The sequence below is a fragment of the Molossus molossus genome, unplaced genomic scaffold (genome assembly GCF_014108415.1).
Source record: "Molossus molossus isolate mMolMol1 unplaced genomic scaffold, mMolMol1.p scaffold_m16_p_4, whole genome shotgun sequence".
Taxonomy (NCBI): Eukaryota; Metazoa; Chordata; class Mammalia; order Chiroptera; family Molossidae; genus Molossus; species Molossus molossus.
This window is the reverse complement of record NW_023425377.1, coordinates 14,913,850-14,940,583: the sequence shown is the minus strand read 5'-3', so window position 1 is coordinate 14,940,583 and position 26,734 is coordinate 14,913,850. Positions and strand designations below refer to the sequence as shown.

The 26,734-nt window shown below is 49.1% G+C and overlaps 1 protein-coding gene across 1 annotated transcript in view; it reads right to left on the bottom strand.

Moving 5' to 3' along the window:
• CCNJL (cyclin J like) overlaps positions 1-26,734 on the bottom strand; it is a 49,525-nt gene that overhangs the window by 14,697 nt on the left and 8,094 nt on the right. Inside the window, exon 3 of the mRNA XM_036241868.1 lies at positions 5,021-5,234. Coding sequence (XP_036097761.1) covers positions 5,021-5,234 — 214 coding nt within the window. The remainder of the gene's footprint in view (positions 1-5,020; positions 5,235-26,734) is intronic.

Genomic DNA, 26,734 nt, shown 5'->3' with positions numbered 1-26,734 from the left:
TTCGGAAATGTGAAACCGTGGTCGGGAGAAAATGTCATGTTCCTCCTAGGCGGGCACTCGTGTGTGAGACACAAGAAGCTGTTAAATTATCTCCTGCACGGGGCGGCCACATTTCCTCTCAGATTCGGGTTTAATCCTGCAAGTAAATCTCATTGCTCTGTCCGAAATACACCCCTGAAAAAGGCCACCCGGAAAAATCACTCCCTTTGCAGGTGCTGCTTACAATTAGTGCCCCGGAGGCATCTGAAGCGACCCCAGCGTGGGCTTAAGCTCCCCAGGGAAGGAGGGCAGCTCCATCCTTCATCCTTTCTACCAAGAGGGATTAAGACCTCTTTCAAGTTTCCCAAATCTCCAGCGGGTGACCCCATCCTGCCCAGCTGCCCAGCTGCCAAAGAAGCTGCTTCTCAGAAGCAAGTTGCCAAATGATCAAAGCAGGGGGGAGGGGGAAAGAAGGGATGCAGGGGTGGGTGCTGGGGCGCGAAAGTGGTTTACTGAGAGAAAGACAGGCTTCTCCTAGAATCTCCGAGGCCCAGGCACAAGCGCCCGGCAGGCGACGGCTTTTACTGGTACCTGCCCTGTGAGACGTGGCTAACGATTTCTGGCTGTAGGAGCCTTCAAAGCAATAGGTTTGGGGACTCATTTCTTGCCTGGACATCCCAGACAGGACGAGGCAGGAAGGCAAAATGAAAACATACTCCCCGGGGGGAGCACAGAAGAAAAGCCACCAGTGGATCCTGGGGAGGGGCCAGGATGGAGAAGGGAAACCACTCCTCTCCTGACAGTTTGTTGTTTCAGTGGAAGGCGTGGTTCCACGGGCTCCCACAAACTAAGTTCAAGTTAAGAGAAAAGGGATCTCATCCATGTCGGTTTTGTTGGAACCTCTGCAAGGCAATTTAGCACTATCAAAATCATAAATGCACACACCCTTTAACTCAAACAATTCCACCTCTGGGAATGTGTCTCACAGACATACTCACTGAGGTGTGCAAAGATACAGGGGAAAGGACAGTTATATTGTATCTAGCAGTGGCAAAAAATGACGTCAATCTAACTCAATTAACAGATGGATCGTTATAAAGACGACAATGTTTCTATTACAGAACACTCTGCAGTCCATCAAAGGAGTAAGGTAAATCCACACAGACTGATGGGAAAGACAAAGAAGCTGCTTCTCAGAAGCAAGTTGCCAAATGATCAAAGCAGGGGGGAAGGGGAAAGGAGGGATGCAGGGGTGGGTGCTGGGGTTGTTGTACTAGGAAGAAAGCACCTTAGGTATAAACCCAGTTGTGTAATATATAGTCGATTCCGGTTACTCGCAATAATTATGCTAAAGTCACTCCAACACTGAACTAGTGAATACTGAGCACACTCCTTAGGGGAGATCCAGGGTTAGGTTGATTCCTGTGAGCCTCTGATCACAATTATCAGTACGTAACCATGTTTTGTGTATTTCTGTGTAATTTATCGTTGATTCATTATCATGGAACCTAAGCTAAGAGTACTGTACCTCATGCCTGAACAAAGCTTATCTAACATACGTATTTTCTCCAAACGGCACACCACAGCCTTCTTGCCCTCAGGACCTCTAGACAGCAACTGAGCACTATGACTGGGTATCACTTTATTTTATTTATTTATTTATTTTTTTATCCTCACCCAAGGACATTTTTCCATTTTTTGTTCAGGAAGAGTGGGAGAGAGAGAGAGGAACAGAGAGAAACATCGATGTGAAGGGACACATCGAGTGGCTGCCACCCGCACAACCGACCAGGGCCGGGGACAAACTGCAACTGAGGTACGTGCCCTTAGTGGGAACCGAACCCGGGTCTCTCAGGACCGCAGACCGACGCTCTAACCGCTGAGCCAAACCGGCCAGGGCTGGGTGTCACTTTAAACAGCAAAATCACCAAGAAGCTGAAAAAATGAGACCATGTGGCACTAAAGAGACGGAGAAAAGGACTTGTTTTAGGTGTGAGAGCTGAGATACGAAGGCAGGTGCTGCCTCGTTGCATTTCAGCTGGGAACGCACAAGCAGGGCAACTCACATGTCTGGCTGCTACACACGTGTCCACGAATGACCACAGACTGTGAGGACTGATTTGGGGGTTAAAAAAACATTTCAGGGAGTAGGCAGATTCGCAGGTATGAAATCTTCGAATCACGAGGCTTGACTATGTGTTTGTATAGGCTGGGAACATTTCTAGAAAACAGACTAGATCAATTTTGGAAGAAGGCACAAGAACCTGTTGCTCCCAGAAGTTCTCTGGAGACCGGGATGGGCAACAGATGCAGAGAGAAAGAAAGAGAAAGGGAGGAAGGGAGAGAATCTGGCAGCCCTCATCATAATAGCCCAAAGGAGAAAACAACCCAAATATCCATCAAGTGGACAAATGAATAAACAAGGTGGTACATCCATGAAATGGAATAGTATTCAGCCATAACAAGGAAGGAAGTACTGATACATGCTACAATACAAACAACCGTGAAAACATCAAGTGAAAGAAGCCAGACACAGAAGGCTACACATTATGATTCCTTTTATGTTAAATATCCAGAATAGGCAAATCTGTATGCACAGAAAACAGATGAGTGGTTGCCAGAGGCTGGGGTGGGAAGGAATGGGAAGTGACTGCTTAACGAGTCCGGGGGTTCCTTTCGGGATGAGGAACATACTCTGTAACTAGACAAAGGCGACAGCTGCACAACAGTGTGAAATGTGCTCAGTGCCACAGAACGGCTCGCTGTGAAGCGGTTACAATGGCGAATTTTATGTCACGGTATGAATTTTCCCTCAATAAAAAAATAACAAAAATAAAACTCTGAGCTGTGTGGCCTTGGGCAAGTTATTCAACCTCTCTGAACCTACAGAATGAGGAGATGGCAGCACATAGGCTGCTTGTGTGTGGAAAGGGACTGGCACCAGCCAAGCAACGAGGCTGCTGTCGCCAGAGTGACTGAGGATGATGTTGCGCTGTCTCAGCAAACTCACCTGAAAGTTGGGGGATTTCTGCCTTTCCAAATTATCCTTTTAAGTAAATTACAGAAAGACGCTTGGGAGAGGGGTGCTCTATGACCTGGAAGATTAAAGGAGAGTGGGTCTACTCGATTGATAGTATATTTATAGCTAGACTATTTTTAGTCTGCTTATTTTAAGTCGGAAACCCAAACAATGAACTCGAACATGACAACGGGGTGCTCTGCCACCCGCCCACCTCAGGACAACCTGCAGGTTGTTTCTTTTCCCACCTCCTTCCCTAGGCCTGTAGATATGGGTCCTGGACTGACCCCTGTTTTACGGAGACAGAAGGGCCTGTATGTAGGTGAAAAGGTTCCATCTGTGCAAAGGCCCTTGTCTGGAAGCAGCTCTCAAAACCTAAGAACTGACAGGTGGGGGCAAGTAGAATTGTGGCTCTTCTTATCTATCAGGGAATTACTCGGTATAGAATCAGCAGAACTTCAAACGTCCTGAGGCAAGGTGACCCCCCTTGTGGCTGACATTCGCCTGGGGAGAGGGGAGGGAGGAATGAATAGGATTTCAGGCTGTCATGGAAACTTTTCTTTCCTTAGGCCTCTGAGCATATGGCAGGTGTCCCGAAAAATCCCAGCTCTGCCGCCCGAGGCTGGCTGCTGCCCTCAGACATGTGGGTGGGGGCGTCTGCCTCTCTGTCTGCAGGGCCCCCTCCCTCGGCCATGGCCCCAGCAGCACAAAGGAGTCTCCAGTGTGTGTCTCACATCCCAGCTCCCCAGACAGACGCTGGGGGAGAGCCTGCGTGGCCCCATGGAAATCCAAGTCCCCTGCCCCCAGAGGGCTTCGATGCAGCCCACAGATCACAGACAGCAGCAGGCCAAAGGCCACGGCACAGGCTTCTCCCGGGCCGCCTGAAATGCGATGCCCGTTCTGCCCTCCGCTGACAGGGATGTCTCTTCCCAAGACCAAAGAGAGCTGCGTGCTGATCTGGGACTTCGAAGTAGCAAACAGGGTGGACTCAGCCAGGCTGGCTCCTCTGCGTAACACGGGAAATCTAGCTGGCTCAAGGTAGAGAAAAACCACACATCTCAAGGCTATGAACCCAAAGCAGCCACCAGGATGATAAATAACAGCAGGTGGAAGGTGCCAGGGTGGAAAACAAGACAGAATTTTGAAAAGTCTAAAGCTTCTGGAACTTGGTGATCGTGCCCATCGGGGTTCATGGCAGTGTGCCGGGAGCAGACAAAGCCACAGGAGAAAGCGGCGTTGTCTCTCTGCAGCATCGGTAGGACTCCAGGGTGGGGGAGGTGCCCGTATAATAAAATAGAACACTAACAGTCTGGGGTGGAGACTGTAAAATCGAACTGCATTTTAAGGAGAAAATACTAGATGTCAAGGAAATGTCATAATGGCTGCTGGCCACGTTGGGGTGTTCTGCTCCTCTGCATTAAGGCCAGTGGGGAAGTGCGGAGGCCCAGCTCTCAAGAAAGCCCCGCTCCATTCATTTCATTTATCCCACAAATACGTTTTGTTGAGGTCTTACAATGCGCCAGGCTCCTTTCGCTCCCTGAAACTCACTGTTTAGTGGGGAAGTAGGTGTCAATTAAAAGTCTAGGATGCAAGGCCCCCGGACCAGGTGGCTCAGTTGGTTGGAGCATGGTCCCATACACCAAAAGGTCTCGGGTTTGGTTCCCAGTCAGGGCACATACCTAGGTTGTGGGTTCAATCACCGGCTGGAGTGCATATGGGAGGCAACCGATCGAGATTTCTCTCTCTCTCTCTCTGTTCCTCTCTCTCTCAAGTCAATTATAAAAAACCCAAGCATATCCTTGGGTGAGGATAAAAATAGAATTTAAGAAAAGATCAAGGTGATAAAATCCTCATCACTTAGCTTGCTTGGTACATTACAGATGCCAAAGAAAATATTGATGATTATTACTGACAACATTAGTTCCCACTCAGCTCAGGACGAGCACAGAGGGTGGGGACAGCCCCGGAAAGGTACCGAGACCTGGGAGCGCCCAGGCTCAGGGAGGAAGCGGTTCCCCGTACTTGCGAGCAGGAGGCAGGAGACGGCCACGGTGTACAGCTGCTTGGAGGTAGTGATGTTATAGCGGTCCAGGAAGTGGTCCAGCAGGTAGACAGCCAGGTGCCGGGCCGCAGGGCAGAGCTGGCAGTGGCTGCTCAGCAGGGTCAAGATGTCGACAAAGAACCGGCGGCTCTTCAGGAGCGGGGAGTGGGCTCGGAAGGCAGGCAGCTTCAGTTCCTGGAACAGGCAGAACAGAAGGGGGGTCAGGGCTGCCTCCCGCGAGCCTTGGATGCCCCAGAAAAGCGAGAGATCGGAGCCCACCTGCTGGCTGGCGAGGGGCCACCGAATCCCTCCATACCCTGCTCGCTTTCCTTCGAGTCCTCAGATGGCAGCCCCTCGATTCCAGAAACTCCTGGACTGGCCCGTCCACCCTCATGGAGCACAGGCTTGGAAAGTGTCAGGGACCTTCACCATGACAGGGGCGGGTGAAGGAGTCAATCGGCTCCATTCCCAGGGAAATGCTACCTACTGAGATGTGGGAGGCTCACATCCAAATGTGGGTTCTGCTACTCAACTGAGCTGTGACCCCCGGTCACCTGCCTTCATCCTTGTTTCTTCCTCAGCAGCCAAGGATGAAATGACAGACGAATATAAAGCACCCAGCACGTGGTTACCTCTCAGGGTCCACAGTGTAATTCCCTCTGTGGCTGGGATTGTGAGAGACAATTTTTAAAAAATTCAACGTAAAACGGTTGTTAAAATAATAGTCCAAAGAATTCCCAAAATATTCCATACGCCCTCCCCCAGGAGGCAACTTAGACCTTGTAATTTATACACTGCCATGTTACCTGAATTTATTTGTCTAACACAAGAAAAAAACAACAAAATATCAAACCAACCAAGATTTTTATGACAGGGAAAATTTTCTTACATAGCTATCATATTTACAAGTTAACCATGTCTAGGCACGATTTATTTAGGAAATGTCTTAGTAACCTTTTGGCAAATAGGGAAACTAAACAGAGGCAAAATTGAATAAAAATAGGGAAGGAACCCAGCTGGTGTGGCTCAGTGGTTGAGCGTCAACCCATGCACCAAGAGGTTTCCGGTTCAATTCCCAGTCAGGGCACATGCCCAGGTTGTGGGTGGCTAACTGATGTTCTCTCTCATCCATGTTTCTATCTCTCGTTCCCTCTCCCTTCCTCTCTCTCTAAAAATCAATAAAGAAAAAATATATTTTTTTAAATAGGAAAGGAGAAGCTGGTAGGTTCATTGGGGGATGGGATTAAGACAAATTGGTGCCCTCCCTTTGTATAAAGCCACGGGACTTTACTTAAGGACTTTACAACAGCTCTAAGACGAGGAGACATCTTCTCATTCATTCACTCATTCACTTATTCATTCATTCGTTCAAGAGATAGTAATTCATTCATTTCATTTAGTATCAAGTACCTTCTATACATCAGGCTACTATTCTAGGCACTGGGCATACAATCTGGAATAAGACAGATACAGAACTAAATGTAAAATTAAAACTATAAAACTCTTCAAGAAAACGGAAGCAAAACTATAACTTTAGGTAATGGTTTCTTCACTATGACCCCAGAAGCAGAAGCAACAACAACAAAAAAACCACCCAGCTAAGCTGGACTTCAAAATTAATCTTTCAAGCTTCACAGACACTATCAGAGAATTGAAAAGACAACCCACAGGATGGGAGAAAATGTTTGGAAATCATACATCAGTGAGAGACTGTATTCAGAATATATAAAGAACTCTTACAACTCAACAATGGAAAGGTAAACAATCCAACTTAAAAGTGGGCAAAGGACTAAATAAATGTTTCTCTAAATATACAGAGATGGCTAACAGGCACGTGAAAAAATGCTCAAGATCCCTAATCATTAGGAAAAGGCAAATCACACTATAATGAGATACCACCTCACACCCATTCAGACGGCTATTAGAAAAGCAAAAACAGAAAATAAAAGTCTTGGCGAGAATGTGGACAAACTGGAACCCTCGTACCCCTGGTAGGAAAGTAAACTGGGGCAGCCACTGTGGGAACCGTTTGTTAGTTCCTCAAAACGTGAAACATAGAGCTACCACGTGTCCCGGCAATTCCAATTCTCAGTGTATACCCAAGAGAAATAAAAACATGGATACGCATGTTCCCGCAGTATTTCCATAATAATATCGAAATGGAAACAACCCAAATGATGAAAAGACAAAACAAAACGTAGCATATCCACACAATGGAATAATATCATTAGGCCATAAAAATGAATGAAGCACTGCTCTGGCCGGTGTGGCTCCGTTGGCTGGGCATCCATCCTCCCGGGCACCGAAAGGTTGCCGTGGTTTGATTCGGGTCAGGGCACATGGCCAGGTTGCAGGCCTCATTCCCACAGGGGGGCGTGCAGGAGGCAGCCGATCTCACATGGATGTTTTTCTCTCTCCCTCTTCCTTCCTCTCTCTCCAAAAATCAATACACTATAAAACAAACAAACAAAACCATGAGTGAAGTACTGCCCTGGCCAGGTGGCTCAGCTGATCAGAGCACTGTCCCGGTATGCCAAGGTTGCGGGTCATTACATGACTATTTCAAACTCAGGTCAGGGCACATACAAAAATCAACCAACGGCCCTAGCAGGTTTGGCTCAGGAGTTGGAGCGTCAGCCTGTGGACCAGAGTCCAGGGTTCAGTTCCTGCTAAGGGCACGTACCTCGGTTGCAGTTTGTCCCTGCCCTGTTGGGTTCGTGTGGGTAGCAACCACTCTATGTGTCTCTCTCACATCAATGTCTCTCTCTCTCCCTCCCGCTCTATCTGAAGATAAATGCAAAAAAAAAAAAAAAAAAATCAACCAACAAATGCATAAATAACAACTAACATGGAGTAGCGAACTGGTGTTTCTCTCTCTTTCTCTAAAAATCAATAAATAAAGTTTTTTAAAAGATTTTTAAGCCCTGGCCGGTTTGGCTCAGCGGTTGGAGCATCGGCCTGCGGTCCAGAGAGGCCCGAGTTCGGTTCCCGCTAAGGGCATGTACCTCGGTTGCAGTTTGTCCCCGGCCCTGGTTGGTCGTGCAGGTGGCAGCCACTCGATGTGTCCCTTCACATCGATGTTTCTCTCTCTCTCTCCCTCCCTCCCGCTCTATCTGAACACAAAATGGAAAAATGTCCTCGGGTGAGGATAAAAAAAAAAAAAAAGATTTTTAAAAACAAAGTACTGATACATGTTACAACATGGATGAACCTGGAAGACAAGTTGCTAAGTGAAAAAAAGCCAGTCATAAAAGGCTACCTAGTGTATGATCCTATTTCTATGAAACGTCTGGCGCAGGCAAATCTATACAAACAGAAAGCAGATCAGTGGCACCCGAGGGCAGGAGTGACGGTTAATGGGGGGTGACTGCTAATGGATATGGTTGGGGTTTCCTTTTGGGATCATGAAAACATTCTGAAATTAGATAGCGTTGATGTTGACCAACTGTGACCACACAAAAAGCCCTGAACTATATACTGTAAAGGGGTGAATTTTACGGTACGTGACTTGTATCTCAGTAAAGCTGTTATGAAAAAAAAAAAAAAAGATGGACACATCACCCACTCGCAAGGAGTTTACGGCCCCATAGGAGAGATGGTGATCAAATGAAGACAATTACAGAGTTTCAAACTGATCAGCACTAGGGAAAAAAGCTCTGGCCACGGCGAGAGCCCCCATCTTCTCTGAGGGCTGGGTGATCTTTGCTGGGAAAGTGGAGGTGGAGTGGAGATTTCGTGCTGGGATCTCTTCTCTTCTGGCTGCGTCCCCCAGAGGGCCCGAGGCCAGGGCACGGCTCTCTTGGGAGCCCCAGAGCTTTGCTATGGAAAATGTTCAAAGCCTGAATAAATCAGCTGCTCTCCTTATGTTTACATAGGAAGAACCCAAGTCTGAAATACTGTACAACAACACTTCCCCCTCCTCCGGCCTTCCTTAAGCAGCAACAGAACTGAGACAGGAAATCTTTTAGTACATCCCTTTTTTTTTTTTAATCCATCCTCACCCAAGGACATTTTCCCATTTTTTATTCAGACGGAGCGGGAAAGAGAGGAAGAGAGAGAAACATCAACCTGAAAGGGACACATCGAGTGGCTGCCACCCGCATGACCCAACCAGAGCTGGGGACAAACTGCAACTGAAATACATGCCCTTAGCAGGAACCGAACCCCGGTCTCTCTGGACCGCAGGCCGACGCTCTAACCGCTGAGCCAAACCGGCCAGGGCTATCTATTTATTTCTTAATCATAGAGAGGAGCTTTTACCCCCAGCTTCACTGATTGACAGATGATTTACAAACATTTTCTCCCATTCTGTGGGCTGACTTCTTTGTATATTCTTCACCTCCGTGATTTGATTAATTTATTTGGCAGCCATGGGTCTTCAAACTCCTTGAGGGCGGGATCTCACCTTGTTTTCCCATCACCCTCATGTGCCTAAAGCATGGTCAGGTGCCCATAACTCAACACGAAGAAATGAGAGGAGGGAGGGCAGAGAAGGGAGGAAAGGAGGGCTGATTTGCAGCAGAGATAGAGTGCCCTGGGCGGGGCGGAAGGTGCCGTGAACTGGAGGGAGTAGCGGGTCAGTGGGGACTTCAGGGAAAAGAGTCCTATCTGGCCAAGATTTGGAAGGACGCCTAGGCCTTGACCTACTGAGGACGCAGGAAGGAAAGAATGCTCAGCAGGAAAAGCAGCACCAGCAAAGCCACAAAGGTGTCCCATCTGGGAAGCTAGGGAGCTCGGAACAGCCAGACTAGGGGGGTATGCCTGGTCAAAGCAGGCTGGGAGGGTGGGCAGGGTCCCGGCTTATATGCCCTGCTAAGATACCTGTCCTGTCCTGAGGGCAATAGGGAGCCACTGAAGGGTTGAGCGCAGGGCATCCACCGAGGCAGAGTGGCCGTGCGTGTCGATCTCTCAGCCAGCCTCTTCCTGGGTTATGGCCAGATAGCTGGTAGCAGCAGCCAACATGGGGCTGCAGCTCCCTGCAACAGCAGTCCGCCTCCCCACCCTCCGGCAGCCCCCCCAGATTGCTGGCTAATTGTGTACTTCCTCTAAGCCCTAAGGCTTTCGGGCTCTTGACAAGAAGCAACCGCAATCACAGATCCCTGGGTTTCGTCCCAGCAGCTACTGAAAATTAGCCAAGTGAACTCAGGCCCGGCTGCACTGCCCTCATGAAGGCCGTTCAAAGCCCCGAAACAGACGTCAGATACGCAACATCCTGACTTCCCGCCCTGCTCCACTCAGCCAAACTTCTCTCTTTCTGGGTTTTCCTTTGTGCCAACTGGGAGAACAGAGCTCAAAGCAACACACTGTAGGTCTCCCTTCTGCATGCTTCCCTGGGAAAAGGGTCCACTGGCTTGGGCAGATTCTCACAGGAAGCCACGGGTGCATAAAAGGAAGTTATGAACCTCTGAAATGGGCAACAATGCATGTCAAGAAGGAGTTAGCCGCCCCGGCCCATGTGGCTCAGTTGTTGAGCTTTGTCCCATGCACCAAGAGGTTGCCAGAGGTTAGGGGAGAGGGAGGGATGAACAGGTAGAGCACAGAGGATTTTTAGGGAGAGAAACCTCTGTGAATGAGACCATCAGGGTGGTCACATCATTATACATTTGTCCAGACCCATAGAAAGTACAGCACCAAGAGTGAACCCTAATATAAACTATGGATTTTGAGGGATAATGATGTGTCAATGTAGGTTCATCGATGGTAACAAAGGTCCCACTCTGGTGAGGGATGTTGATAATGGGGGAGGCATTGTAGGTGTGGGAGCAGGGGATAGATGGGAAATCCCTGCACCTTCTGCTCAATACCGCTGTGAACCTAAAACTGCTTAAAAAAACAAAGTCTACAGGGACATTCCTCCCTGGATCAAATACACTCCTCCCCCAACATACGGGGGAGCAGCCTGGCAGAGACTGTCGGGACGGGCAGTTCTGGGGGGATCTCCACTCCACTCCACTAACCTCGAGCATGTGCATTCCAAACCCCGTGTCCTCATCTGAAACAGGGGTCACGCTGCCGTAAATGTAAAGTGTTTGGTGGCACTCAGCAAACATCCATGGCCTTTCCCTCACGCTGGGCAATCAAACCTCAGATGGGCTGAGCTTTCTGCCACTGTGGGGCTCTCAGGGGAACCTCTGTATGGTGGAATGGACCTTTCCTGGGGACCTTGGCAGGAAAGGAACCCTGCCTATGCCCGCTCCGCAGAACTCCAAGCCGAGCGGAATTGGGAGCCCCGAGCCTCGGCTTCTTCCCATCACTAAGAGAAGGGCAATTCTTTGGCAAATGAACGAGGCTGTGGGCCGCCAGCATGCTGGACCTGTTTAGTTTGCGTCCAGCTGATTACTTCCCTAACCCAATTAGGGGAAAGGCATTCATTCCGAGGGCTGTGCTCTAAGGAGCCACATTCCCCTCAAAGCACTCTTGACCCGAGCCGGCTCGAAGGCCGCCGCCGGGCGCATGAAGTAGCCCCTTCTGCTGAGCAGCCTGGATCCCAGAAACAAAAGAGCGGCCTGCGCGGGCGGCCGGTCCGGCTCTCCAGGATTAGGCAGGCACTTGGCAGGAACTCCGCAGCCAGCGGCCGGAAAGGCGGCAGGAACCCAGCCAAGCAGGGTGACCTTCCTCCAGGCAGGGTGACCTTCTCTCAGCGGGCGGGGAAAGCTTCGGTGTGGCCGGCAGAAAGGCTGTGGGGAGGGCACAGATGAAGGGGGTGGAGACTCAAGGCTGCCCACTCGCCCTCCCAGGCTGCTGGCCCTTACGCCGAGTCACACAGGCCAGCGCATGCTCTCAGGTGAGCAGATGACTAGGCGGGGGCTCAGGGACAGATGGCCCTGACGGGGTTCTGGGGGGGGGGGTCCATCTTACAAAAACCCGCTTTTGTTATCTCAGTCGTTTATTTCATTTTTTAAAATAATAGCAATAGGCTAGGAAAAATCATTAGACATGGGACTGTTAACGTTGATTATCTCAGAGTGCTGGGACCTCGTGTGATTTTTCCTTGCACGCTTTTCAACACTGTCTGGATTTTTTTTTAAAAAAAAAGTTCACTATATAACCACTTTATTATTTCAGTTACGTGTTTCCAGTTTAAAGGAAAAAACGAATAGAGGGACCAGATAGATACGCACTGTATTAAGGCCCGACTCAAACTGTATCCCTGAGATTCCCGTCAACCCCACACAATCACGTTCACAAAAGTAACCCTGTAATGACCTCACCCCCACGCCAGCACCATGCTCAACACCCCGCATCATCCCCACAAGGCACCGAGCCCTGCCTAGGCGATAGTCTTTCTTTTTACCAATTATAAAGTCTGTGTTTGCTGGCACATTTTCAAAAGTAGTAAATGAATATCACTTATAATCCCTCATAGAGAGAAGTGCTGTTGCGTTTTATGTGGATTCCTCAGACGTTTCTTTGGGTAAACGTTTACAGGACAGCGTCATAACTTACAAGGCTGCCCCGGGTCCCCTCTACACGTGGCCGGAACAACATTTTCAATGACTGCCTAGCGTTTCACTGCCAGGTTGTGCCGTGACGTCACCAGACCCTCATTTTGGACGTCTGGCCCGTTTGTCTCCGGGTCTCTGTTCATGCCACTCACCAGCACCCGATATGGCCCCACAGTCAACAGTTACTGTGGACTGAAGTGTTTGCTTGTTTAATTTGCTGTCCTTCCCGCTCCCCCAGAATGTGATCTCCGTGAGAGAGGGGGGCCACTTCTCTCTCCTGGTCCTGACTCTACCCCTGGTGCCGGCACACAGTTAGGGCTATGGAATATCTGTTGAATGGAGTGTTTTGCGTGATCAACACAGGTGTGACCTGAGGAAATACCAACTGGGGGATCCCCCCTGCCTGTGTACATGCCCTCTCTCCCCCAGGTGTCACTTACCTAGCCCTGAATCCTTCCCTGGGATAACGAAAGGAAACCCCAGCACTCCTGAGACCAGAGGAGTCATCCTGGGGGGAAGGAGGTGGTGGGAGTCAAGACAGGCTACAGTCCTTTAGAAACCCCTCTTCTTGCTGCCCCAGACCTCTTCCTGGGAGTCCCGAGCAGAAAGAGGACGGCCTGAGAGGACAGCATTCTGAGAAAGGCCAAGGACAAGTGAATCACGACCCGCATGAAACCCCAAACCCAGCTACAGGCAGGGGGGGGGGGGGCAGGGCTGCCTGGACAGGCTTCCGAAGATACCAGATGAGTATCTCCTCTCCACTGCCCCTGCCCCGCCCAGTGTGTTGACCTTGGCAGAGGTGGCAAACACTCCACACCTCTGTTGGGCTCAGATGTGCTAGGGAGTATGAGCCAGGCCAGCCCAAGTGCAGGGAAAAGACCCCGAGCCTGTCACTGTTGTTGGACAGGTGGGGGAAAGAATTCAGCGTCTGCTCATCACGGGCTCTGCCGGCTCTTTGAGGCTAACCTCAGAGGAGTTTGAAGGTCACCTGCACTGTTAAAGTTCAGCCAGTCACCCCTGGTTTCTCATATTAGGGGAAGAAGGGAAGTCTTCATTTTAACCCTTCGTGTCCTGCACTGTGTTATTTTCTAATCGTCTCACTATTAACCCACTCTTCCTTCAGATCTCAGCTTAGAAGTCACATCTAGAAAGAGTGCTTCCTGGTCATGGCCCCATCAGATACTCCCCAAGCATCAAGGACTTTTCATCCACCATCCATCCATCCTCCCTCCCTCCCTCCCTCCATCCATCCATCCTCCATCCATCCTCCATCCATCCATCCATCCTCCATCCATCCATCCATCCTCCATCCATCTATCCATCCTCCATCCATCCATCCTCCATCCATCCATCCATCTTCCATCCTCCATCCATCCTCCATCCATCCATCCATCCATCCATCCTCCATCCATCTATCCATCCTCCATCCATCCATCCTCCCTCCATCCATCCATCCTCCATCCATCCTCCATCCATCCATCCATCCTCCATCCATCCATCCATCCTCCATCCATCTATCCATCCTCCATCCATCCATCCTCCATCCATCCATCCATCTTCCATCCTCCATCCATCCACCATCCATCCATCCTCCCTCCATCCATCCTCCACCTATCCATCCATCCATCCTCCTCCATCCATCCATCCTCCATCCATCCATCATCCTCCATCCTCCATCCATCCATTCACCCATCCTCCATCCATCTATCCATCCTCCATCCATCCATCCATCCATCCTCCATCCATCATCCATCCTCCCTCCCTCCATCCATCCATCCTCCATCCATCTTCCATCCATCCATCCTCCATCCATCCATCATCCATCCTCCCTCCCTCCCTCCCTCCATCCATCCTCCATCCATCCATCCATCTATCCATCCTCCCTCCCTCCTTCCCTCCCTCCCTCCATCCATCCTCCATCCATCCATCATCCATCCTCCCTCCCTCCCTCCATCCATCCATCCTCCATCCATCCATCCATCCTCCATCCATCTATCCATCCTCCATCCATCCATCCATCCTCCATCCATCCATCCATCCTCCACCCATCCATCCTCCATCCATCCATCATCCTCCATCCATCCATCCTCCATCCATCCATCCTCCTCCATCCATCCATCATCCATCCTCCATCCATCCATCCTCCATCCATCCATCCATCCATCCTCCATCCATCATCCATCCATCCATCCTCCATCCATCCTCCCTCCCTCCCTCCATCCATCCATCCTCCATCCATCCATCCTCCATCCATCTATCCATCCTCCATCCATCCATCCATCCATCCATGCATCATCCATCCATCCATCCATCCATCCTCCATCCATCTATCCATCCTCCATCCATCCATCCATCCATCCTCCATCCATCCATCCATCCTCCATCCATCCATCCTCCATCCATCATCCATCCTCCATCCATCCATCCTCCATCCATCCATCCTCCTCCATCCATCCATCATCCATCCTCCATCCATCCATCCTCCATCCATCCATCCTCCATCCATCCATCCTCCATCCATCCATCCTCCATCCATTCATCCATCCACCCACCCATCATCTACCATCCATCCATCCATCCATCCATCCATTATCCACCATCCATCAATCTATCCATCCATCCATCCATCATGCACCATCCATCAATCCATCCATCCTCCATCCACCATCCATCCATCCATCCATCCATCCTCCCTCCATCCATCCATCCATCCTCCATCCATCCATCCATCCTACTGTTCTTTACCCCTCGACAAGAAACATCATGAAGGCAGGAATGGGGTTTGCCTTGTTCAGCCCTATGACCCCAATACCTGACCCAAAAGAGATGCTCAATAATGACCAAAACCTCCACATTTGTGGAATGGCAGATACTTGAAAAGAAAAGGTGATTTGCTCCAAATATTAGGTTGAATATAACTATTACTCATAATGAATAACTCCGAATACTCGTGAAGACCAGAGGGAGGTACACGAAGCTCGGGCTGCTGAGTTCCAGGAGAAAGAGAAAGCTCTGTGCTTGCCTCGGGTGGCATGCGCCCCAGTCTACGTGATAGCAACAGGGGGTTACTAAGGCAGGAGCAGCTCAATGTTTACAGAGGACTGGAAGCCTCAAGAATTATGAATTGTGCACTCTCTACACTCAGTCACTTAAAAGGCAATGTTTCTCAATGTGTTTTATGACATCCCAGTCCCAAGACACACTCCCTAAAGAAAAGGGTGCCGTGGACCGTTAGTTTGAGAAACAATGAACACTACATTGCTCCTTCCTAAAAGGAATCATATATTAGCCCATCAGAGGCCCTGAAACATTCGTTCAGGAAAAAAACGTACATAGTTTTGGGAAACTATAGGTTAAATTTATTTATCCACAGACAATGAGCCCCCACCTTTTGGGAGACAGAGTAACAACACCCCAGGCAGCTTGTTCTGGGCGGGGGCGCTTCAGGGTGCCGGCGGCTGGGCACTGGTGCGGTGGGGAAAACTCAGCCCCAACCAAGCCCCAGCGCATCTGCATGGTGAAACTCCGGTAAAAATCCCTGGCCCGAAGCCTAAGAACTGGATGACTCTACAGCTGAGAGATTGACTGAAAAGCTCGCTGAGATTAAAAACCACAGCTTCCACCTGCAGACCTGCCGGGTAAGAATTTCCACACAGCCCGGGGAGGCACAGAGGCTGCAGGTACCAGCTCCCAGAAGCCTCAGGCAGCCGAGTGCTGGGGCCCCGCCTTGGGGGGAGGTCCAAGGACTGGGCCCAAGATGAAATCCCCCACCTGCCCTATCTCTTCTGTATGATTATACACACATGTATATTATATATATTTATAATTTTGGAAGCTTCCAATTCTCTATAAACACTGACCTGCTGCCTCCTTACTATACTATCCTCTATTGCTTTTGGGTAGACTGAGGCAACAACGGAGCTTTCTCTTCCCCTGGAATACAGCTCCCAGAGTATCCTGTATCTCCCCTCTCGTCTTCATGAGTATTTGGAATTGCTCATTATGATGAAAACATTTATGCAACCTTCTATTTTATACATATGTATAATTTGAAAGTGTGTGTGTGTGTGTATACACACACACACATTTACGTCAACTTTATATAAGTTATATATCATATATTACACATATTGAACTAGTTATAAAATACCTGATCACTATAGAAAATACAGATGAGCACAAAGAACATTAAAAGCACCAGCAACCCCACCAGCAGGAGATCACTTTGAGTAGGTATACGTGTCAGTATCTGTCTTTCCGGTCTTGTTTCTCTGCACACACACACACACACATACACACTTCTCCCTCTCGTGGGACTATCACCCCTGACAATTGTGACTCAATTTAGGCTCTCCACCCCACTCCCCACCCTCTTGAGGTGGGCCTGGGCAGCGGTAGCACTAGTACCCAGGAAACTGAGGCATGGGAGTGCGATGGCTAAGGTGGCACTGCAGGCTGGTGGCAAATCTTGGACCTCGGAGGAGCTGGCCAGGCCTGGGAGGCGACGCTGCTCTGAGTGTGGCAACTGCTTCATAAACAGCCCAAGGTGCAGAGCAGAACTGAGCTGCTCTCCCACACCGGCCACGGAGAGACAACCACTCTGGTGCCCGCTGTGCATCCCGCCGTGGCCATGCTCATCCTCACTGCTGCCCACTGCTGCCCCGAGGGAGGCTGGGGCTCCAGGCACTGGGCCAGTTGCTTGGGAAACAGCTCCAAGGGTTGAGTCTGCCTGAGAACAAAGACTAGCAAGACGTGAAGAAACACCACCTGTAACCGAGGTGACCAACAGGAAGTGGAGACTTGCAAACTGAAAGGGAAAAAGAGAGGGGAGGGGGGAGGTTGGTTCTTCAGAGGCTACAGAAGTACAAGCCAGCAACCTGGGAGGCCCTGCAAGGCCGGAGGATCACCCCCTTCCCCTGCGCCCCATTGCTTCATAAACCCAAGGAGGCATTTTCAGTAAAGGATCAACATCAGTGCGGTACACGATTTCAACATTCTCAAGAGGGTGGCCTGTGGCACATGAAGTAAAAAATGCCAGTGACATCCCCTCCTGCTGATGTCCAGCCTGTAGCTTCCTTTCAGTAGAGAGAGAAAGGTCACCCCCAGCCACCAACCACATCTCTCGCCAGCCCACTGAACTCAGAAAATGACAAGGGGCCGGCTCCAGAGTCACCTCCTCATTCCCAGGAGCCAGAGCCACTGCCAGGCATCCAACTGTGCCCAAAGACGTGTCTGCCTACCCCTCGGGGGTCCCCCTCCCACCTCTGCCGCTGAGCCCTCCCAATGACCCCATGGACAACACTCATGGCCTTTTTATCACTCCACCCACCCAAGTTCTTCACTTCAGTGACTTCTTAATATGACCACCTCCCATACACCTTCACAGCTGATGCCCCTCGTTCTCCCATCCTCATTATAGGGGCAGGGGTCGCCTTCCACATGCCCACTTCCATGCTGATTCTCCGGAACAGGCCCGACCCTTAGATCTTTCCTCCTGCCTTCCTGGGTCACCATTCCTAAATTGCAGCCTCAAAATCTATTCATTGATTTATGGCACACCTGTATAGGGCTCTTCTGACTCCCATCCCCAACGTCCAGGTTCCTTCTGATTAATTCTCCTGGGCACCTTGATGCTGACATGTAGCCCAAACAGGTCAGTAAAGAAACCGCCACCGCTACCCACTAGTTGCCCCAGCTGGGACTCCGCTCCCCTGCTGATCCATGGGCCACGTTTCCTGTAACTGTCATCAGTGGACCACAGGCACTGGTATCTCCTGGGAATTTATAGAAAAATGGAAGCCCCCCCCCCTGCCCCTGTAATGAATTAGACAGTACCCTCCAAAAAAAACCTCAAGTCTACCCAGCACCTCAGAATGTCACCTTATTTGGAAACAGGATCTTTACAGATACAATCAAGTTAAAATGAGGACCTAATGGATTAATGTGGGCCCTAATCCAATGACTGGTGTCCATGTAAAAAGAGAACACAGAGACACAGACAGACGAGGCGCAGACAGACACAGGGAGGAGGCCACATGAAGACGGACGCAGAGAACAGAGTGATGCAGCTACAAGCCAAGGAGCGCCAAGGATTGCCAGCATCCACCAAATGCTGCAAGAGGCAAGGAGGACCCTCCCCGGAGCCTTTGGAGGGAGCGTGGCGCTGATTTTGAACGTCTAGCCTGCAGAACTATGACAGAATAAACTTTGGCTGTTTTAAGCCACCCAGTTTGAGGCTGCCTAAGGAATCTACTATGTTCCCTATTTCCAGACTTCCTGGGCACAGAGCTGGGCACCCGTCTGTGCTTTACAAGTCTGATGCTTGACTATAAGCTCCGTGAAGGTAGAGATCTTTGTTCTGTTCACTTACTGTCATGCAAGGCTTACCAACAGCATATGTTCTGAGAAACACAGGCTATTTTGTCATTGTGTGAACATCATACAGTGCATTTACAGAAACCTGGATGGCACAGCCTGCTATACACCTACACTACATACCCAGCCTACTACTGCTCCTAGGCCACAAGCCTGGACAGCATGTTACTGTACTGAACACTGTAGGCAACTGTAACACAGTGGCAAGCATTCGGGTATGTAAATATACCTCAACACAGCAGACAGACAGCCTAAGAGGTTAAAAATGGCACACCTGCATCGGGCACGCACCACGAGCGGAGCCTACAGGACCGGAAGTGGCTCTGGGGAGTCAGTGAGTGAGCAGTGAGTGACGTGAAGGCCCGGCCCTAGGACATTACTGTACACGACTGCAGACCTTCTGAACACCGCTCCACGAGCCCTCCCCTGCTTCCTCCAGCAGGGTCAGAAGTAGAACGGGAAGCCGTCCATGCTGCTCCACGAACTGGGATGTGGGCTGGACTGATGAGAAACTGACTGGAAATCGAGGAAAAACCGGCTGGATAAGGCACAGATCGAAACGGTGACTGTCAGGAGGGAGTTAAAGGAGGTCTGAGGATCAGCAGGGATAAGAAATCAAGATGGAGAGATAAAGGAGCCCAGGGATCAGCAGGGCCATGTGGTTTTGGCTGTGGCATGAGGGAGCAGTGGTCAGATTAAGGAGCACTGGCCGGTTTGGCTCAGCGGTTGGAGCATCGGCCTGAGGACCAGAGAGTCACGGATTTGGTTCCTGCTAGGGGCACGTACCAAAAAAAAAGGAAACTTAAAAAGAGAGTGTTTAACGTGGAGAGGGTGTAGAATGAATAGAGGACTCAATATTTTGACTTCGGAAATGTTGTTTTTGGTTCCACTGACCCTGTCTGGCATGAAGGGCTGTTCCTGGCATTGAACTGATAGAAGGACTAAAACGTATCTATGCTTCACATCATTCCAGTATGAAAATATTTCCAAAGCAGACTGTCAAGCTAGATCTGGGAGGGCTGTAGCGCCCTCTGACTATGTAGCACTGGGGGGATGGGCTCCCCTCTGCTGCAACAGGTCATAGCTGACTGACTGGGATGTAGTCTGTACACTCAAAATTGAGGTGCTGTGAGTGAGAGGGAATCTACTGCCAAGCCCCAAGATATTGCTCCCATCAGAGAAAGAAAAATCTCCTAAACAACATATCCTTCCATTTCTTACAGGAAAGTCAGCTCCTTTCCAGTTTTCGGGACCACTGTGACATATGCAGTCTGAAGCTGACTGCAACATCACAGTGCAGCACATGACACTACACCCCACTGGCTGGCAGCACTTGGCATGTGGTCAGCTGCTAAAAAACATGTATTGAATGCAAGTCTGAACATGGCCCTGGCCAGTGTGGCTCAGCTGGCTGGGTGTTGTGCCATGTACCGAAAGGTTGCTGGTTTGGGTTTGATTCCTGGTCAGGGAACACGGCCAGGGTTGCAGGTTGGATTCCCAGTAGGGGGCATGCAGGAGGCAGCCTCACATTTGTATTTCTCTCTCTCCCTCTCCCATTTTCTTTCTTTAAAAATCAATTAAAGCTCAGTGGCTCAGTGGACTGAGCATTGTCCCATGGACTGAGAGGTCCCAGTTCTATTCCCGGTCAGGGCACATGCCCAGGTTGTGGGCTCGATCCCCAGCGGGGGGTGTGCAGGAGGCAGCTGATGCATGTTTCTCTCTCACATCGATGTTTCTCTCTCTCTCACTTCCTCTCTTTCTAAAAAAAAATCAATAAAAATTTATTTTAAAAAAAACAATTAAGAAAAAAAGAATGAATATGCACTGATATTCAAGAACCACTAGTGCTTTGGTCTGGACATTAAAAAATTTTTAAAGCAACTTTGATAATCAAATGAGATAATGTACAGCCAGCACTCACCAGTGTCTGGCATATTGCATCAACACCCTTAATTTAGTGAGCACTGGGAGTGGTCAAGGATTACCTAGAAGTAGCAGTTGCCAGAGGAGCTTTCTAAGAATAATGTTCACTATGACCAAGGCCCATCACGCTCAGCCATGGGAAATTACTTTGCTCCAACCAGTAAGAAACCTGAAATCTTTCACGCCTTTTGTTAGCTGGTCCTTTTGATCCTATTTCCTGAAACTCTCACATCTTCCCACTTCCTGTGCTGGTCCAGAGGCCACCGCTCTGAAACACTGCCCACACCCAGCCTCCAAGGCCAAGGCCATTTCCCAGTGACCCAGCACTCCCTCCTTACAACCCCCATGTGCTCCGAGGATGAGTGCAGACTCTAGGGAGATCCATATCCCTAGAGCCAATGCTCCTGGCCCGTCTCCCTTTCTCAGCTCCTCACCAGACTACCACCCAAGGTCACTGATGTGTAACCATCACAAGCTGCCCTGGGCAATGGTAGGTGAACTTCCTCCACACCTCTCTCTGCCTGGCAAGTTTCTGCTGATCCTTTGAAGCCAGCTCACACAGCACCTCCTCTCTGAAGCCTTTCGTGCTTCCCTGGGCATCTGGATGTCATTGTTGGTACAGTGGTTAAGAGCCCGGGTTCAAATCCTGACCCCGCCCATTGTTAGTTGTGTGGTTTTGTGCACGTTATTTATTTATTTATGTGAAATTTTATAAGCATTTACTTGAGCCAAACTGACGACATATCCCGGGGAGCGAGATCTCCGATGACCCAGACGTGAACAGTTTTGCAGCTTTTTTAATGCAAGTGACATTAGGGAGGAGGCATAAGATTATACGGAGATCGGGAAAGCAAGGTGGGGATTGGGTTACTGGGCAGTTCATAAGATCATGAGCTCTTTCGAGGTGTGTGAATCTAGATACACAGAAACAATGGACAGGGCTTGCTTAAGGCAAAGATAAACCTCTTACTAAAAAGTAACATGCCTGGGGGCTTGACTACTACCAGGACCCGCCCAATTAGTAATTTATGATCAGATTATCTGGTGAGGCTAGGACATTATTTAATTCTCTAAATTTTAGCATGTCCCATCTGTAACATGGTGATAATGACAATGCTTACTAGAGTAGACTAAGGACTTCATTCATGGGAGGGAATGTATGTCAAGCAAGCACCCATTAACGTGGACAGTCATTTCTAACACTGAGGCGCCCCGGGTCCCAGCAGGGCCTCCCAGGGGTCTGCAGGTTATACACGGGGCTCAGTGAATGACTGCTGGACAAAGAGGCTGCCTGCCAACGAAGGCACAGAGCCAGTCCGAGGACACAAGCCAGAAGTCTGCCCTCCCCAGACCCATGCCTGCCAGGCTTCCTCCTTCCTGACCGGAATGCTGAAGCCCCTCCTCCCCCTAAAAAGGCCTCCTGACACCTGGGAAGATGTTGGTAGTGGTTTGACAAAAATTCCCCGCAATCATGGCCCATCTTAAGAGTAACCACACAAAATGGACCCCGAAGTGCTATGAGATAATGAGGTATGTCTGCAATTTGGTTGCGGGGGGCGGGGAGGGGGACATATATAAAGACAGAAAAAGAGAATGAATGGTAAGTCAAATGTATTAACGTGTTCACATCTGTGGACTGTGTTGGCACCTCTTCCGTAAGTTTCAAAACAGAAAGTTAACACAAAAGGAGAGACCAACAAGAGATTTCAACTCCCAGTCAGCAGCTCAACACCCCCCACACCTCCCACGGGCCTCCTGGCCTCCTGAGCAGCTGCTCAGTGTCAGCCCCGCCGAAGGGGAAGTTCGCGTTACACCACTGCTGACTTCAAGGCTGGCTGCAATCCCTCTGCGTGTGGAAAGTCAGACTCTGGACAGCACACTGCAGTTTTAAGGCTCCAGCTCTCCCGCTTAACAGGGGGACCCTGGCCAAGTCCTCGAGTCCTTGGAGGCCGTCTCTCTACCAGAAGGATGGCGCTACTGGCAGGCAGGCTCCCTGCCCCATATGCAAGGACTGTTGCGACAGTGAAGTCCGGGAGGGCAATGTGTGTGGGCTGAGGCACAGACCTCAGATAAGGTGTCCGCGATGTGCACATACTGATGGGGTGGGGGGTGCTCGTCTGCAGCACCTGCTTAGACCTGGGGAGACGCAGCCCCTGCCCGCCCCTCCCGGGCCTGGGAAGCTGGATCCGAACGGAATAATCGCATTTATAAGTGAATAATTACAAACTGTGCTGAATGCCAGAAGAATAACCCAGGGTGGTCTGAACATATATAGCAAGGGGCCCAACCCTGACCTTGTCTGGGACTCGGGGACGGCACCTCTGAGGAAGTGATGCCTGAGCTGACAGCTAGAGACGAGTAGGTTACGCTCCCACGAGAGTACGGAAGTATAGAAACCAGCTGTTACTAGTGAGCTCAAGTTAAACGACACTGGGAAGAAATAATAGGCCAAATCACAGCTAGGGGACAAATGACCTGGTTTCTCCAAAAATCATGAAAAAGAATTTTTTTAAGGGGATGAGAGGCAAGGAGACCATTACAGTATAAAAGACTTAAGGGTAAGTTGTGTTTTTTTTTTAATTGAAAACACACCTGGGGGAACAGAGTGGGAAAAGTCACGGGGGGGGGGGGAGAGAAAGCTATCTTAAGGGTAAGTTTTTAAAAATGAATGCACGGACCTTATCTGGACCATGATTGGACAAACCAACTATAAAAGCCATTTTTGAGACAACTGGGGAAAACAAAATTGAACTAGGCAACCAAAGGTATTAATGAATTATTTTAATTTCGTTAGGTGTAATAATTTTGTTAGTTGTTACTTTATTTTATTTATTTTTATTTTTATTATTATTATTTTTTTATCCTCACCCGAGGACATTTTTCCATTTTTTGTACAGATAGAATGGGAGGGAGAGAGAGGAAGAGACAGAGAGAGAGAAACATCGATGTGAAGGGACACATCGAGTGGCTGCCACCGCATGACCAACCAGGGCCGGGGACAAACTGCAACCGAAGTACGTGCCCTTAGCGGGAACCGAACCCGGGTCTCTCCAGACCGCAGGCCGATGCTCTAACCGCTGAGCCAAACCGGCCAGGGCGTTAGTTGTTACTTTAAAAAGCCTTTACCTGTTAGTAAGTATTTATGGGTAAAAGGACATGCTGTCTGGGAACAAAAGAAACAGCTACTGAAGCAGGGTAGAGGGTACATGGGTATCACTGCACTACTGTATTTTTGTGTATCTTTAAAATTTTCTATATAAAAATGTTGAAAGAACAGTGGCTTACTCCAAAGAGTCAGAAGTGCTCTGAGTTGTTTGGGTTTTTCACAATAATCAGAAAAATCAGCTGTCCTTTAGTCCAAAGTTGTCCGCTGTATTTCAGTGAATGGCTGAACCACAGTGAAACCCACTTCCTTCTGACCACATGTCCCCCCAACTTTTCCTCCGGTAACTGACTCCATCTAATTCCTGATGCCTCTGTGCTGATGACCCTCCCCTCTCCTGCCTCCCTCACCTCACCCACCCAAACCACTGGATGGCCGTTTCTGGACTGAGCAGCTGGTGGTACCAGCGTGGATGTCCCTATCACAAAGCAGGCCCGGGTTCTGGCACCAGCTGCTCCAGTGACCTGCAAGGACCCAGTGCCTCAGGACAATTCCAATTTCCAAGTAACTGCCACTTGGGGGTGGAGGGTAGCAGACACCGCAATGATGGGGCTGAGAGGGATTTTCTGACCAGGATGGAAAGTCAGCTCAACAGCCCTCCCCCAGCCCGATACGGGTCTCAGGCTGGTCCCTGCTGCAGATGGGACTCCCCAAGTCGTGGAAAGTGTCCAGAGTTCCCTACCCCTTCCCTCTAGCCTCCAGCACTGGTCCCACTCTGGGTCCTGCTTCTTTTACAGCCAAGAGATACCATTTTGACCTACCCAAAGGGCACTGATTTTTTTTTTAAAGGCTAACACCCAGAGTTAGCAAGGCTGCTGGGAAGCAGCCTTCTCCCCCACCACTGGTGGAAGTACAAACTCGTACAACCTTTGGGACTCCTACCTGGCGATGTGCCAAGTTCTAAATGTCTACCCTGTGACCAGCAATTTCAGTTTAGGAAACTGAGCCACATGCAGACAGAAGACTAGGATCACCACCACAGCTGTGTGAAATCAAACGATACACCACACAGGACCCAAAAGACCATAAAGAGGGCAATGAACGAACAGACATATACACACAATGGAATACAACTTAGCAATCAAAAGAAATAAACTTACAGATACAACAACATGGATGAATCTGAAATACATTAAAAAAAGAAAAGCAGACAGAAAAGAGTACACACATGTAACTCCATTTATATGAAACTCTAGAAAAGACATATCTAGTCTGTAGAGACAAAAAGCAGATCTGTGATTGCCTGGGGCCAGGAGCAGGGTAGGGTGGGTGATGGACAAGGGGCAGGTTGATGGCAGAGTTTTCTGTCTTGATTATGGTGGTAGTTAACATAAGTGTAGACATTTGTCAAAACTCACCGTACACTCTAAACTGTATGCACACTTAAGATCTGTACATTGCACTATATATAAATTATACTTCAATTTAAAATGATTAATAAGCAGCTCGACCTAAATATCCGACAAGGAGAGTTCACCAGATCATAGTGTATCCATACACTCAAACATTACGCATGATAGCGTAGAAAAGTAGTTACTGACATAGAAAGCTACTTAGTATATACAGTTAAGAAAAACATTAAGTTATAGAACTATAATATACTACAATGGCATTTTTGTAAAATAAAATGTATATGTTTGGATAGAAAATGAGCAAAAAGAAATATTCCATTCATTCATTAAATACAAATATACTGACGATCTTCTGTGTACCTTTATTGTCACCACTAGCAGAAAAGATTTTTAAAAAATCCCTTCTGGTCATGGAGCTTCTATTATTAAGATGTAAACATTAACAAAAGCAACTGGTCAAAGGAAAGTGTGTAAATTATACTAGTGCTTGTGTTAGAACACACACATACACTTGTGTTTGTTCAAATACAGAATAACTTCGGAAGGGTTCACGGGAACTGGGACAAGTGGGACCTTCCAAGGGAGGGAAACTAGGGGATGGGACAGGGGTGCAAGCTTATTCACATTCTACCCTACAGAGTTCGATTTTTTCTACCATGTTCCTGAATTATGTATTCTAAATAAACACAATCAATTGTTTCTAATTTTTTGCTAATGTCTGATACTCAGGAATTGGGCAGAGAAGAATGATAGGAGAATGTGTGCATGGTATACTGTGAAAAGAAACAAAATGTTCTGAGCAAGATACTTTCCAGTTTTATAACAAAATAAAAATGTACTGTGACACCACACACACACACACGCATCTATACCAAAATGCCAACAGAGATTATTTCCAAGGGGTGGGACTGTTGGGGGGGGGGAGTTTCTTTCTTCTGTTTGCTGGTATTTACTTTTTCAATTTCCTAAATAAGCAAGCAAGAAAACGTGTGTGTGTGTGTGTGTGTGTGTGTGTGTATGTAACAACGTAAAGGGGAACAAAAAGAGAGAAGAGTGGAATCACAGTGCTACCTCCTTCTGCAGGTGCTCAGACACACGGAGAATGGTTGGCTGCACTCCTTTTACCCAAGGGGCTGTGTGGTTTAGGAAGACAAAGAACAAGTCAAGAGCAAGGGCACTGGGCCAGCTCCAAGCCTTTAATGCCCTACCCTTACTTACAGAGCACAGGTCTCCCCAGCCAACTGGAGTGCCCGCCAAGCCCCTTCTCCACGTCACAGCCCAGAGGCCGCAGAGGTTGATGAGTGCTCCCGCACCCACTTTCTCCTGGGACACCTGGGGGGCAGGTGGGGCAGGGATCACTGTCCCGGTTTGCAGATGAAAGGAAGGCTCCAAGATCATTTGCTTCTTCTATAGATAAGATGCACCGAGACCAAGTCT